At 45.6% G+C, this 16475-nt stretch overlaps 1 protein-coding gene across 3 annotated transcripts in view; it reads left to right on the forward strand.

Moving 5' to 3' along the window:
• Positions 1–16475, forward strand: part of MBOAT2 (membrane bound O-acyltransferase domain containing 2) — a 127502-nt gene that overhangs the window by 92843 nt on the left and 18184 nt on the right. For all 3 annotated transcript variants that reach the window (XM_034659944.1, XM_034659946.1, XM_034659945.1), the window contains 3 exons: positions 7548–7603; positions 8837–8891; positions 14084–14267. In XM_034659944.1, coding sequence (XP_034515835.1) covers positions 7548–7603; positions 8837–8891; positions 14084–14267 — 295 coding nt within the window. The remainder of the gene's footprint in view (positions 1–7547; positions 7604–8836; positions 8892–14083; positions 14268–16475) is intronic.

A 16475-nucleotide genomic window follows, 5' to 3' on the forward strand; every position in this document is an offset into this window, starting at 1 on the left:
TCCTAATTAGGGTAAATACCCAAAATGTTGACTGTCTGCAGAAGGTAGAGTTGAATACAGTGAACCATCTTTTGTCCTAAGCGCTCCTGCTGCCCTGAAGCTGGCAGCATGGGAAGTGAAGCCAGGCTGTTGCTGAGGAATCACATGGGAGCTCTTTTGTCCCGTACAATCTTACTTGCATGAGGCACAGGAAACTGATATTGTGTGTGCGTATGACTATGCATGTGTGTGTGTGTGTGTGTGTGTGTGTGTGTGTGTGTGTAGTTACGCATAAGATCAGGATATGTTTAAAATGTTGATCAGATAAAAGGGACTCCTTTTTTTTAAAAAGAGTTTATTTATTTGAGAGAGAGCACAAGCGGGGGCAGGGGGGCGGGCAGAGGGAGAAGCAGGCTCCATACTGAGCAGGGAGCCTGATGCGGGGCTGGATCCCAGGACCCTGAGATAAGGACCTGATCTGAAGGCAGAAGCTTAACCAACTGAGCCACCCAGGTGCCCCTAAGGGACTCACTTCTTAACAGAAGTTTCTTTTCGTAGAAAGGTTGAAAAGCTACTGAAGTCTTGACTTTTGTGCTAGCCTCAGAAAATAGATACAGGAGAAGAATAAAATAATTAAATAGCTTCTCTTTATATCAGCAATAACGAGTTAGCAAATATAATAGAGAAAGGATCCTAGTTTCACAAGCAGTTAAAAACTATGATATGTCTAGGAATACCTATAAAAAGAAATGCACAGGACCTCTGTTTAGAAAACTATAAAACTTTACTGTAGGATATAAGAGAACACTAACTGGAGAAACATCTTGTTATTCAGATGGTAAAATTCAGTATTATAAAGAGGGAAGTTCCTCTCGAGTTAATCTGTGGGTGTAATGCAGTTCAGGGTGGGGTTTTGAGGGAAATGAGATGAACTGAAAAGTTTCTCTAGAAGTGTAAGTGCTTGAGAGTAGCAATTTCAGTATGAAACACACTACTGTTTGTCAAGTAGCAGTCACTTAAATATTACAGGACTGACACGGGAATAGACAAAGCCATGAAGCCTGGGGAGAGAAACAGACCCATGGGATCTGAGAAATGAAGGTACAGAATGGAAGTAATGGGATGATAGATCCAGTGGGGAAAGCCCTTCTCGATTATTCAGTAAATGGTATTGAGACAGAAGAAAGAAAGGTAAATGCTTGCCTTCTTTGTAGATGAGTAACTTGGGGATAGAAGCAAGAACAGATTTTTTTGGTAGGAAGATAATGAGTTCTGATTTGAGTATGTCGATTTTTGTCGTGCTGAAGGGATAGCTTAATGCATCCACCAAAAGGGATGTACATGACATAATCTTCCATTCAAGTTAAGGATATGTTTTAGAGCTAACCGCATAGTATCAGCTGCTCAGCAAACATCTTATTACTGCTTACTCCTGTGTGTTCTTTCAGCTAGGATTTACTGAGTGTGTGCTATACATTTTGCTAGGTGCTAAGTACTTTTGTAGGTGACAGTCCCATCCAGCATAAGGGACAGACTTGGTCTAAAAGCTACAGGTGTGATTGACACATGCAATCTCTTTTTAGTTTTGTTTTTATTTGGGGGCAGGCAGAGACAGAGGGAGAGAGAGAATCTTCAGCAGGTTCCAAGCCCAGCGCGGAGCCCGACACGGGGCTTGATCTCACGACCCCAAGATAACTGAAATCAATGAGTCAGACACTCAACACTCAACCCACTGAGCCAGCCGGGTGCCCTGCGTGCACTCCTTTAGGAAAGCCTTGCTCAAATCGAGAGTCTAATTGTAGATGTCTCTTTGTGTTCCGTGCTGAGTTCTAGAAGGCCCTCTGCTCTCATCACCGGCCTGTCACAGAGCTTGCACTAACTGTGTTGTAAGTGGGATGGATGTAAATTATTCAACTGCTGAACCTTAATGTTCTGTTAATCCTATTTCATCCCGAGGGAGTGTCTCCCACACCTTGACCTACATTTGGTGAGAGGAAACCTTCTGTCTGGCTGCTACTGACTAGGTCAAGTTACCAAGAGCAAACAGGCTACTCTACGGCTTGATTTCCACCCCCCCCCAAAAGCTTTTCCACTCTTCTGTCCGCTCACATGCTATAATGACCTTTATCAGAAGTCTGCCGTTTTCTAAAGGCTCTGAGCCCCCCGTAGACTGTGCCCAGCCCTGCCCCTCAGCCTAGTGCGCCTGTCTTCCTCGCCGTCCGATGCTGCAGCTGCGTGGCCCTGCTCTCCCCTCTGAACAGTTGCCCAGCCTGTTCCCTCTGCTTGGGGAGCCCTCTCGGGCTAGCCGTCCACGCATCTTCTACAGGCCAGGGGACCTGCCTCCGACTCTAGGTTTTCCCCTGGGTTTGAAGTTTCTCTCATCTCTGCACTCATTCCTTCGAATATCTGGAATATCTCGTTTGGCTTGTAACACTTTTTTCTATAGTTATTCACATACTTGTTTATCTCCTGTTTTAGTGAGAAAGCCTCTCCGGAGACCACACTTTACAGCTAATTATCGTGTCCCTTTAGTGCCTGATGCCTAGTAGAAATTCCAGTATTTATTAAAGGAAGCTTTTATCAGACATTTGCTGTGTCTCAGATACTGTTCGAGGTATTTGTCATATTGCTACTTTAATCTACATAGTGGCATCATTATCTTGATTTTTTTAGTAATAATGTGGGGGGAAAAGTGAAGTGGCTTCCCAGTCTCCCACAAGGGATCACAGGTGCGGGGGGGCAGGATTTGAGTGGACTTTTCTGAGTCATGTGGCTGGCTGCCTGGTCCCCACCCACACCTCCACCTGGGGGTCCAGGAGGCACCTCGAGCTAAATGTGCCCGAAACAGACTCCCCAACTCCCTTCCCTGCCCTTCCTGTGCTCCTTCTCAGCTGTCCCCGTGCTTCTAGGTAGTTGCTCTTGTCAGAAACCTTGGCGGTCTCGGAGCTGAAACCCTGCATCAAATCCATTGTCAGATCGTCATCAGATGCTGTTGTCTTTCCTTCTGATGACAGCTGGGCTCCACATCAGACCACACGTGCTGTCACCCTCTCCTGCCTACTTATCCCACCATCCTCTCCTGGCCTGTTTATCCCACCATGGCTCCCCAGTCTTTTCAGCCCAGAACCAGAATACATCCATTTAAAACCAGGTGATTTCATGCCGAAAACCCCCCAATTCTGCGTCACTCGGTTCAGAGCCCGTCCTCACTTGCCCCTGCAAAAGCCCTCTGGGTCTGACCTCTGCCCCCGCCTGTCTCCAGCTTCTGTCCCTGTCCACTCCCCCCCCCCCACCGCATGTGCTCCAGTCCCGTCTCCCCTGGGGCCAGTCACATTTCTCCCTGAGGGCCAATGAACTGCTTTTCTCCCTTCCTAGACATTCTTACCTCCACAAACTGCTCTCTGCTTTGTTCTCACTTGAAATGTCAGCTTCAGGGTGAGGCCGGTTATCACCCCTGTGGCGCCACCCCCTTTTCCCCTGCCCTGCTCCATTCCTGTGCTCTGCACTAGGCAGCATCTAGCAGACAATGCATTTACCCGTTTATTCCTTTCTTATCTCTCTCTGTCCCGTCCATTGTGAGGTCCGTGGCAGCGAGACCTTCATCTTGTGCACAGTTGTGTCTCCAGCATCTGGTTTATTGTAGGTGCTTGTTGAACACCTGTTTTTGAATGAGGGAGTAAGGTGAATGAATGAACGTGGCTCAGAGACCCATGCCCTTTCCATCACGTCTCCCCGCGTTTTCTTTGGCACTCGGTATGTGGGGCTTGTTTGGCTGCAGGGGGTTTTACTGTTTGTGGAGGAAAAAGATGACTATGGGGGAGAATTGACAGTTCGTCCTCTCTGTTGTCAGGTGACTTGAACCCTGGCGGCAAACGACCTTTGACCTGGCAGGTGCTTGCTGTTGCTTTGTTGCATTCGTATGCAGATGCCTTTAGAGATCCCGTCTCCTATAGATGATGGGCAATTAAGAAAGTGACTATTCTTTTTAGCATTCATTTTCTTTTTTTTTTATTACATTCAATTAGCCAACATATAGTGCCCTCCTTAATAATTACCATCACCCAGTATTCATTTTCTAATAATTCAACTATTGACTATAGTTGAATTCTGTTATTCTCATTATTTGTAGAGACGAAAAAATGCATATAAATGATTTTTAACTTTTGCATCCTTTTTTTTTTTAAGTTTTAAGAAGTGTAGAGCTTTTAGTTCTTTACATCAGATAGGGCTTTTTAAAAATATTACCTGAAACTATTTCATCAGTTGAAGTATTTATTTTGAACAGTTAGATTCCATATTTTCCCACATTCCTAGCAGAGTGCCAGCAGAAGTAAATACATGTCGTTCCACCCAAATACAGTGACGTCGTCATGTAGAAGTTCGCAGCCCAGAGCTCACTCGGGGGAGGTTCAGAAGCCATCCACCTCCCCTTCCTCCTCCATCCCTCGGATTCCACCCTGGGGGAAGCCAGAGGGCCTTTCTGATTCACATCCAGTGATCTCAGACTTCGTAGGACCTGGGAAGTGATTAGCTCTGCGAGGCTCTGCCAGATACAAAGTCAATAGGTAGTTAAAATGCCAGTAAAGGTGTAGGTGAAATAATGTCTGAGTCACTGAAACAAGTGCTTATGAACAAGGTGCACTGTTAAGACCCACTGCAGGTACTCTCTTTGAGAACAGTGGAGTTGTCTTAATTTAGAAGTGTTTTCTTTGCACCCTGGGTTCAGCTGTAGTGAGGTGAGGTTGGTTCTCTTTCCCCATCGCTCTGTTGTTTCCTGGTCGTGCACATGCCTGTATTGGACTCATCTGTCCATTTTCCCTCTGGTTTCCTTTTCTGAGCTCTCATTAATCTGTTCGTGCCTTGCTGAACCTTTCACTTTAGTACTGTCTTACTTTCATTTGTAACTTACTCCTTCGGAGTCTCTCTGTAGTAATTCTGCCTTTTAGCATTTTACTCTCACATTTGCCACCCCTTGCCCCCACCCCATGACAGGTTAGATCAGAGGCAGCAGAACCGCCAGCCATTTAAAACCGAAGGGAATATTCAGGGCTAATGATCACCGCATCAAAAAGATGTTGAGATGTTTTTGCAAACCAGTTGGTTCTCTGAGCCCATGTATGTGCCGAGTATCGAAGGTATAGAGATAAATAAGGCAGTGTTCCTGGTGTTCAGTAGCCCATGACTTTTGTGGTGATAGGAAAGTAAACAAAAAAATCACACAACGGTATGGAAAATGCTTTCAAGCACAGATGAGAATGGACAAGAGGGAGGGAGTTTGATCAGCCTGTAGAAGGAGTAAGAGGTCTTGACTGGACACTTAGAAGAGTCCGTTTATTTGCACTTATTAAATATTTCTTTAGCCCATTATCTTGAGTGAGGCACTGGGGATTCAGTGGTGAAGAGGACTGTTGGTTCCTTACTTCATGGGCTTTCTAGAAAGGAAAGAGATTTTAAAACAGCCACTGTAATTGGATAAATGAAAACACCCATGAACCTGAAAATACTTGGAAGGAAGCAAACAAGCTAAGGTTAAATGAAGGGCAGGCGTGGGCATGGTGGCTGAGGGGCTACGTGAGGTGGAACTTTCCCGTGGGTCTCTAGTACCAAGTGACTTCTCAGCTGGGACTTGAAGAAGGAGCTGTCCTTGCAAAACAGTTCCAGAAAGAGTGGTCTAAGGGGGCAGAGCCACATGTGGAAAGACTCTGGAGCATTCAGCTCTGCTCCCTGCATCCTTTCCATCCCTGTTAGGAAGCGTGATTCTCGGATGGAACAGCACAGCCTCACACGACCCGTTCTCCCAGCCCAGTCACTTCCAGGAGCCATCCTGCGGCCTGCACACCTGTTAGTGTAGGAATTGCCTGGGGTGTCGGGATGCCCGGGGCACAAGGAGGGCATGCAGTCAGCACATATTTGCATTTTTGGAACATCTTAGATATATGTACCTAACAGTTTAGTATGTCACTGAGTTGATAAACTTCATTATTTGATCAGTCGTTTTTATTATGTTTTGAGGAAAAAATGTTAGAATTTAGAACAGAAGAGTATTTTGTAATTCTTCGGTGAGCTAAACTATGAAGCGAATGAGGCAAGATGAGAAAAGTGATTCTTGCCCCCAGGGAAGTGGGAATCATTATTTTTACAAACCTCAGAGGCATGTGAAACATCCTGCAAGCTAACACTGCACCTGGGTGTTCACGGCAGCCTGGGGGACAGGTGGGCTGAGGGATCATTTCCTGAGAGAGAGTGGTGTAAAAGGAAGAACTGACTTCTAAGGGAACCCAAGGGGAATCTCCTCCCTTATGCACTGAGTTTGAGAGCAGTTGTCATCTGATAGGTTTTGTGTGTGTGTGAGAGAGAGAGATCTTGCCTGCTGGCTGAGGAGAATGAGCTGTGGGTTCTCAGGGGCCTGGGTCTGTGTGTCTCATTGCCCCTGACGGCGTCCTCCTTTCTTTACGTGTTGAAGGATGCTCATGTTTGACCAGAGGTGGAATGGACACTGATCACTCGTGTTCTGTGCAGTGGAGAAGGTGGAAGAGCACAGGGTCTCTATGGTGGGGTCTGAGCTTCCTCCTGCCGCTTGCTGGCAGCATGGCTGGCCTGTCCTGAAGGCCTTGGCTGTGCCATGCAGGCCGTGCGGATTCCAAGCAGGTAGAGCTCACACCCTACCTGTAGGCAGAACAGGGTTTCCTGGTTTTAGTGAAATTCCAAAAATATAAATAAATACCTTGTGGTTAATTGTTCTGTAATATGAATGTCTATAATAAAGGATAAACGTGTATCCTGGTGGCTTTCTGATGTGGATTTATTTATCTTTCCAAGTTATCCATTCAATTAAAGATTATAAAATATGGAGAAAAGATTTCATTTTCTTAATTGTGACATGACTAGGAGCCCTCTTTAAAGGGTGCTTTTGTGCTGTCCCTAGGATGGCCCTCACAGGCCTTTAGCCCCGGGGTCCCAGACCAGCTAGACGGACACTGTCCTCTTTCTTCCTCCCCCATCCCTTCTGTTCTGTTCTACATTTCTCACCCAACCTCTTTTAATTTTCCATCTATTCCTCTTCTCCCAACTCACTTTCCACCTTTAGGTCAGCTGAGGCAAAAAGCAGCATGGTGTGTTGAAAAGTCAAACTCAGGAAACCGGGGCCACGCCTGATGCCTGGGTGCTCCTTCCTCTGGCCGCATGTTCCAGCGCGAAGTGAGGGGGCGGTGGGTGGCGCTGCTCACGGGGTCTCCGTGGAGCAGGAGCGGCGTTTCTCCCTCTCTCTCTGTCTCTCTCTCTCTGCCTGCCTCCTTCTCTTCCCTTCTCTTGTCTTGTCTTCCCTCCCTCCCTCTCTTCCTTCCTTCCTGCTTTTTTAAAGCAAGGGAGAAGGCCTTGATCCCACAGCCCCTATACCTTCCCCAAACACAGCAGCCCCTGGACCAGCTCTTTGAAATCCCTCTGAGGTCTTTTGTATGTTAAAAAATGCCAGCATTTTGTAGTTGTGTAAGCAGAATAAACCCTTTTTCATATCATAAGTATTATTTTAAGTTTCTGCTTTTAAATACTTGTTTTTTATTTTGTCACAGCCCAATGATGATAATTACCCAGAAGATCACTAGTTTGGCTTATGAAATTCATGATGGTAAGAATTTAGAAATTAATTCTTCGTCACTGAAAGAAATCCTGTTCAAATGTACTTTCACCTGAGATATGACCCTAACTTTCTGCTTTGTAATCAGGGAGGTCAGAGAGGGGAATCTTTAACTCTGAGTAGGTTCATTGAAGTGTATTTATTTTTCTGCAGTGTTTCATCTCAATTTTACACTTGATCCAGAGCGTAAAACAGAGTAAAAGAATGGGATCCTGTCATTGGACCCAAATTAGTGGCAATTTAAAATATAGAGGAAATAGACATTTGATCTAAATCAAGTGTTACTAGTCCCTGATTTATCTCTGTGTTACATTTTTATTAGTATTCGAATGTTTTCCCCGTGCCCCTTATCCCTTAATATATAATACATACACACAGTGACATTTTTTTAGCATAAATATTTATATATTCGTATTTTATATCTTCAGTGAATGGACACCTTGCCTTAGGAAATGCTGACAGTCTGGGCTGTGAGTCACGAGTTTGACTCTGGTTTCTTCACAGACTGGAGGAGCATTCCCTTCAGACCCATCATTCGTAGTGGCCTAGGGACCTTCTTGCACCGGGCTTTTAGTCCCACTGTATAGATCACCCATCCTGTTCCCTCTGCTATGGAAGACCTACAAATAATTTTTAAGTATATTGTTTTCCTCTTAATTTTGTCCTCCTTTGGTCTTTAAATTTGGCTTAAAATCTGGTAAGTTGATGTGTAATCGTAAATCATATCCTCCTCTTTGGGGAGAGAAGGTAAAGAAATGGATGGAAAAGGTATATGAGTACAGTTTTCATTCCTTAGAGAGAGAGAAGGAAATCATTCCTTGCTTTATGTTGAGCTTCTAGCCCATAATACTGGTTAGTGATTTAAATCATCTAATAATAGAAACATCTTAATGCCCCCTTTTGAAAGTCATAGTGTTTGCTATAAAAATGCTAGCATTTGGGAATTTTTAAGTTAATAATAATTTCCTCTAGAGAAGAGTCGGATTTGTGCCCCGATGTGTGCTATTTATCTCCTACAGACCTAGACATGTTGGGTTACATGATGGTCCTTTGACATGATTGAACCTATATTGCAATGAGAAAGAAAGGAACCAGTTATTCCAAAATTGGGATTATAGCTTGAATTTTCAATGAGAAAAGTGGTGGAAGTGTGAATGGGGAAAAACGCCATTCTTTCCTTGGAGGAAACCATAACTGGTTAAAGTATCTGTTTTTATTTTTCAGGGATGTTTCGAAAGGATGAAGAACTAACTTCATCACAGAGAGGTTTAGCTGTAAGGTACGTGCCCTCTTATTGTGTCCTGCCATGGTTCATGCGGTCTCTGCCTGGAATGCACTATACTCTCATGGCTGAGGCTTACTCATCCTACTGGAGGTACTGACTTCCGGAAAACCAGACTTCCTCCCTCCACACACCGACCTGCCACCGAATCTTGCTAGGCTAGGCTACCTGTCCCCTGTAAGGCTCCCATGGTACCTTGGATATATCAGCCTACAGTATGCTCCTCTTTTGTAACATGCGGATATTACTAAATTTTCTGTCTCTTCTATGATTTTCTGAGTGCCCTGAAGACAGTCTTCATGTCTGCCATATAGTAATGAGTGATAATCGCCACTTCCATTTATAGATCGATAACTTGATGGCAGGTACTGGGCTAAGATACGTTAATACAGCACGTAGATGCCATGTTTTGAAATAATGAAGAACCAGTAAGATCGTCTTGATATTATTTGAGGAATTCCTTCTGGGTAGGTTTCTACTTATTTATGATAGTGCTGTGTTGACTAATCTAAGGAATAGCTTAATTTCTTGGAAGGCTCTATCTGAATCTAATACAATAAGAGAGCAAATACTCATTTTACCTAAAGAAAAATTCTGAGGAAGCCTGTTGTTTTCTGTAAATCTAGAACTAATAGATGCGTGGCTTCAGAAGCATGAGGTTAAGTTTGTGGCAGTAGATAGACCCCACCCTGAGTGTTCACTTTAGGAACCATGTCTTGGGAATCTTCTTATATGTTCCCCATCTTTAAGATTATTCTATTTTGATGTTTGTGTAGTCAGTACTTACATATCAGTAAATATACACTTGACTATACTTAGTCGGTGAGAGATTACTTCGATCTGGGTACTGTGATCTTTAGGCGTCCTTTGCCCATCCCTATAACCTCTCATCAGGAGACACTCAACCCTCGTTCCTGCCTTTCCCTCGCACATACCTACCTGGCAAAACCCCAAACCCTATTAAATTTGACTCTCCGCCTGTCTAAACAGTAGAAGAAAGCAGAGTGGAAAAACATTCGCTGCTGATTGGACCTGTTTTGAGTGGGTTACCGCAAATTTAAAATCATGATCTTAGTGTTGCCAGGAGTTCGGCTGCATCCGTCCTGTCTGCTCCTCCCCCCCTCCCCGGAGCTTGTGTATTCTCCTTCCTCAGATGTCCAGAGCTCCCTCCCTGCACTCACTTAGGATGGCGGCAGAGTTTGTTTCTTGGAGAAAAGAAAGGCAGCGCTACCTCATTTTGCTACCAGACTGCCTGTATCTGTAACAAAATACTCCACTTTCAGTCCCATACCAAGGATCACTGTCCGTCATCCAGTCTGACGCCAGCTTCTCACTTCTCACTGAATCCAGCTGCTTCTCTTTAATGTGAGGATTTTGCTTCTTCAGTTGTCCCATCCCTTGCATGGTCATTCAGCATTTCTCCATCTTTTCCCGCTAACTGAGAGGAGACACACCTATACCTCACTTTCCTTTCGAGCTCCCTGCCCATTACTCTGCAGGCTTTAGAGCAAAGCTCTGTGAAAGATGTGTCACCGTCTCCCTTCCTCAGCCCCATTCCCTCCTCAGCCCCCTGCGGTTGGGTTTGTGCCCACCCCTGGTCTGACAGCATGCTTCAAGGGAACCCTTAGTCTCGGTGGGTGTAATAGTCAGCCTCGGTTTGCGTGCAGCTCAGCATCTCAGCACGGTCCGACCCAGCGCACCACTCGGACCCCGAGATTCCTTCCTCTCTCATCTTCCGGGACACCATCCTCCTGGTTTTCTTCCTGCCTCCCTGGCTGTTTCCTTCTGTCTTCTTTGCTGAATCCTGCCCCTCTGAGGCTCACCACTAAATATTCGTGGGCTCTGAGGCACACCCTTAGACATCTCCGTCTTCTCTGGGGATCACGTGCAGTCCATGGCCCCTAAATACTGTCCGCGTATTTGAGGTCTCGTAACTGCCCTCCTGTAACACCTGTCTCCTGAGCTCCAGCCTCGTAGCCAACTGCCATTTCAGCATCCCAGCGTGGATCTGTGTAGACGTCTCAGATAGAACATGTTCCAAATAGAACTCCTGAGTTCTGGCTCCCTCTTCCCTCTCCCCAGCCCACTACCCACTTAGTTCACAGTGGCACCATTTGTCACTAGTGCCTTATGGCAAAAACTTGGGCAAAGTCACGAGTTCTTACTGCAAATCCACTTCACCGGCAAGTTCACTCTTCCTTGGAGACCTGTCTCTCATGTGACCCTGACATCTGACCATCCCTGATGTGACTGGCTTCTCACCATTCCCACTGAGATCACCCCAGCCGGACCCTCGCTCTCTCCTTGGTCTCCTGGAACAGCCTCCCGAGCATGGCTCAGATTCCTGTCCTCCTTCCCCCCATGGTCTACCTTCCACTCAGCAGCCGGAGGTCTTTGTAATGTGTGTTGGATTATATTCTTCCCCTCATCGGAGGGAAACCCCACAGTGGCTCCTCCTGTAGTTAACTGGGAGCAGACTAACCACTTAGGACCACCAGGTACAAGGCCTGACAAGAGTTAGTAGCTCTACTGCTCGTAACTGCACAGACCTCCTTGTCAGAAACCCCCCTTTCCTGCTGTCACTCTCTGTCCCTTGGCCCTGCTTGACTTTTCTTCACAACATATATCAGTCTGAAGTTATATATTTATTTTGATTGTCCCTCTCTCTATCTTCCTAATGTAAACTCTGTGAGGATAGAACTAGAACTTTGGCCCATTTATCATTCTGTCCTCATCACCTCAGTAGCAGCTCACCACTGAGGGTGCTTGTGCCCCCCCCAGGAGACATTTCTGGTTGTCACAGTGGAGGGGGGAGATGCTGCTGACCTCTAGTAGGTGGAAGCCAGGATGCTGCTAAGCGTCCCCAGTGCCCAGGACAGCCCCCTACGACAGAGGAGTATTGTCCGAAAAAAGTCCGTAACGCTGAGAGTGAGAAACTCAAACCTAGGACAATGTGGAGTTGATCCCAAATAAATATTTATGGAATGAATGGATGATTCTTTCACTTAATGTCATAAATGAAGCATTACAGTTGTACTTGGTTCTCATTTCAATAACAAACATTATAATTATCTACTTAGTACCTGAAATGACTTGTCACTTGATAGGACAGTTGAGCCAGAAATTACTTCAGCGAATTTCATGGTTCAGAGTTATCTCCTGTCCTTGCAAATTGTGATACATAGTTTGACTTGGTAGGACTGGGCTGTGCCTTGATAACCTGACATTGTTTGGGGGCTTGAAATAATTGGTGTTGAGGTGGAGCTCTGTCACGGGAGCACAGAAGTTCTGTCGTGGCTCTGATGGGAGGCGCTTACCCCAGCGTCTGAAGCAGTGAGAACGCATTCTGTTTCAGCGTTATGGAAAAAAATGCAAGAGAAAATCTGCCAGCAACATTTTTCTCTCCTCAATTTTGAGCCTTCAGGAGAAAATATGTAAGGCTCAAAGCGCTTTTAAATGTAGAAGAATAATTCTGGAAAAATCTAAAAAAAGGAGTTTTGGCTAAGTGGTGTAGCTAGTATCAGATGGACAGGAAGCACTGTTTTCTTTTTTATTGTTTTCATAAAGATACATATTAGGGCGTCTGTCAGCTTCTCTTGGCCACAGAGAAGGTTTGTGCTTTTTAAGGAAACCACTTCTCAGAGAGGAAGGAAGCATCGTAACATCTTCCAGAAGCCTGCTTCCCATCCTCAGGTGGAGTTGTTCTATTTATGAGAGTTTATAGTTGTCAGTGGGAAGCTGACTTAGTAAATGGAACTGTTGGTAGAAAATAAATAAGGGGCACCTGGGTAGCTCAGTCAGTTAAGTGTCTGACTGTTGATTTTGGCTCAGGTCATGATCTCAGGGTCGTGAGTATGAGACCCACCGTGGGCCCTATGGTCAGTATGGAGCCTATTTAAGATTCTCTCCCTCCCTGCCCCTCCCCCACTGTCTGTCTCGCATGCTTGTGCGCATGTGCTCTCTCTCTCTCTCTCTAAAAAAAAAAATAGAAAAAGAAAATAAAGACATAGACTGTTAATTCATCTATATGATAATGTATACGGTCTACATAGGTTCCTGTGTTTTAAGTATTTTTTACCCAGTTCCCTGCATTTAGGACTAGAAAGCTTCATAAACTTCAGATGCCATGTGCCATCTGGACAGACCTCAAAGCAGTTAATGACAAATGTTGCAAGGCATCCTTCATTCCTTTCTCTCTCGGACCCACATCCAGTCTGTGGGCAAACCTCCAGTCCTACCAGCGGTAGCAGGGGCTGCTGCCACCACTGCTCCCGGCCACTGTCACCTCCTACCTGGAGATCTCAGTGACTTCCCGGCTGGCCTTCCGACGTCCACCCTTGTCCTGTCCACACTCAGGCCAGAGGGATTCTTTGGAAACATAGGTCTTTTGAAAACCCTACTGTACTTTTTCACTGCATTCAGAATAAGGGTCAAAGTTCCTACCACGGCTTATAAGGCAGCCCTAGATGATCTTACCTCAGTTCTCTCCGATTTTTCTCCTCTTTCCCTGGTTCAGCAACACTGGCCTCCCTGCTGTTGGACATGCCCCATCTCAGGGATTTCGCACTCACTGTTCCTTCTGCCCAGAATCCTTGTCCCAGTTACTCACATAGCTCCCTGTCTCACTGCCTTCCCGTCTCTGCTCAGCTGTTGCCTTAGAAGAGTCCTTTGGCTTGTTAATGTAATAATAATAATAATAATAATAATAATAACCTTTTATCCTTGTAGTACTTCACACGTCTGAAAATATTTCATACATATTTTTCAATTATCTGCTTTCCGCATCTGTTATGTGAGCTCTGTGAATGCAGAATGTTGCTCTTTGTTTCCTGCAGCGTCTCTGACCCTGGAGCGTGTGGGCATGTAGTCGGTGCTCACGTGGATTTGTTGGGCGAGTGAATGACAAACTGGTAGGGGATGATTCTTTATGCCGTCCCTTGCCCAGCTCAGGTTTGTTTTACGATGGAGAAATTCAGGAGCAGCCCTTGGAGCTGCGCACAAAGATCTGGGTGGAGACGCTCTTACCCAGAAATGCTATTGAGCGTTACCGCATCCTCGCTTTTGAATTCCCAACATACGACTGCAGATGAAAATCAAAGCTTGTTTTGCGGAGGAAACGGGAAGAGCAGCGCAGTGGGAGCCAAGGATTCCTGGCGGAGTGTCAGAAGCCACGTGTGTTTTGCCCGCAGGCGCATGCCGAGCCTCCTGGAGTACCTGAGCTACACCTGCAACTTCATGGGCATCCTGGCCGGGCCACTCTGCTCCTACAGGGACTACATCACCTTCATCGAGGGCCGGGCGCACCGCGGGGCACAGCCGGGCGCAAGTGGGAAAGACGGCCTGCCGTGCGAGAGAGCAGAGCCGTCTCCGAACGTAAGCTCCTGAGGCCAACGGGAGCCTCGACGACGTATGTTGCGTAATGTTGTTTGTTTCAGGATACTAATGTCTTCAAGGTTTGAACTTACTGTGACCTTGAAACGATTTTTAAAATAAATGACGCTTCACACTGCAGCTAGTAGTGATGCCTAGTAGCGGTACAGTCATCACCACAGAGCAAAGCTAAGTTTACTTAAGCGGTGCTGGGGGGCGCCCGGGTGGCTCTGTTGGTGAAGTGTCTGCTTCAGCTTAGGTCATGATCCCAGGGTCCAGGGATGGAGCCCCGCATCCTCCCTGCTCAGCGGGGAGTCTGCTTCTCCCTCTGCCCCTCGCCCTGCTCGTGCTCCCTCTATCCCCCTCCTCTCCCTCAAATAAATAAACAAAATCTTAAAAAAAAAAAAAAAAAAGCAGCAACAGTGCCGAGTACCTGAGTGAAAATGGTGCTTTATTTTATAAGAAAGTCATTTGCGCAGAACTGACCCAACCTAATTTCCTAGGCTTCTACCTTCCCTACACTTCATGTTCCAGCTTTCAAAGTGTTCTCTTCTCCTCCCCTGACTTCCCTCAGACTCTGGTCATCGCCAGCTGAAATCTTACTCCTCTTTAAAGGCCTACATCAAATATCACCCTGTCCATAAAAGTTTTCCCGACTTCCCACAATAAAAAAGTTAACCCTAGCTAACCCTTGGATAGCACTTCCCACGTGTGCCCAGCCCTGCTGGGGAGAGCTCACAGTTACTCTCTCAGCGCTCACAACACAAGGTAGGCACTGCTACTCTCACCACTTAGCAGATGAGGAAACCAGGCCTATGTGATTTGACCGACATGTCCCAGGTTGGCAGCAGGAGAACTGGAATTCAAAACCAGGCAGTCTGACTACGAAGTCCGTGCTAGATTGCCTCACAACTGAACATAAGCTTTATTTCGTTTGAACTGCTGGCTCCTTTATCAAGAAAGGCTCTGAGGCTTTGTGTAGGCAGAGTTTCTGTTGGATTTGATCTGGTAGAATCTAAAAGTCCCGTGAGAAATAGGGTGATAAAAAGTCTGTGAGACAAAAAAGGGGGCTAGTAGGTTTTTTCTGAATGTGGGGCTTGGAGCAAAGGATCACCTTCCTTTCTAAGTTATCGTAAAATGAAGCGTGAGTGAGGCAATGTGCACCCATTCACAAAAGCTCTTCTTTTATCTCTTTTCTGCCATGTGACTCTCTGTGCTTTTGTCTTCATACTTTCTATTACTGGCTAAATGTTAATTTATAAATGCCATATCATATGGGCTTGAATTTCAGACTTGAAATCAGGTACATTCAGATCTCTTCCATTGACTATTTGGTGTCTCCAGGCTGACCACTTAACCCCTTAGAGGTCTCACTGCCACAGGAGAAGGAAAGGATTAATATAGATAGCTTCAATATTCCAGAATCTTATTTTGGAATACTGGAAAGAGGATTAAAAGCTAGGAATCAAGGTGTACTGGACATAATGTCATAAAATATTTGAAAAATTTCAAGTGGTATAAACTTCTGAGTAGCAGTAAATCAAACCCAACAAAGAATAATACAAATTTATATAGTCTGTCACCTCACTGAATTTTTATGGGATTCACTCTTATAAAAATGTCACTTTTCCTCTTTTGGGTTGTAGACATTGTAAATCAGAGGTTGTTGGCAATGGCAAATACTCTTAATCCATTATTTCACTGTTTCACTACATTTTCAGTTTAAATACCATATGTGTGAAGTTCACACAGAGTGATAGTTATTTACAAATCACTGAAAGGCATTTGGAAGCTCTTTGTACATCAGTGGACTGTGTGGACCCTTAGGATCCGAAGTAGGACAGTCAGGTAGCCAGTGGCTTCAGTACTTGAGCTAACATCGCATGGGCCACGTGGCTACACCCAGCTGTGAGGGGCTGTCACGTGTGGTCTTCAGCTAGATGTGCCCAGATAAAAATTCCATCGTTGTGCAAGAAGGGGAGGGTGGCTCCTGGGGGACACTTGTCCATCTCTGCCATGACATCTGCAGGACTTTTCTCTGGGGCTGCTTACCTTCTTAGTGAAGGATCCTCCAGTCTTCTGCCATCTTACGAGGTAGATACAGACTTGACTGCTGGTTTCTGGAGCTGGCCGGGCACAAGGGCTGAGGATCCCACCTCTCAGGATGCAGACTTCATCCAGAGTGTCCACGTTTTCATTCCGGCGCTTACC

The sequence above is a fragment of the Ailuropoda melanoleuca genome, chromosome 4 (genome assembly GCF_002007445.2).
Source record: "Ailuropoda melanoleuca isolate Jingjing chromosome 4, ASM200744v2, whole genome shotgun sequence".
Lineage (NCBI taxonomy): Eukaryota > Metazoa > Chordata > Mammalia > Carnivora > Ursidae > Ailuropoda > Ailuropoda melanoleuca.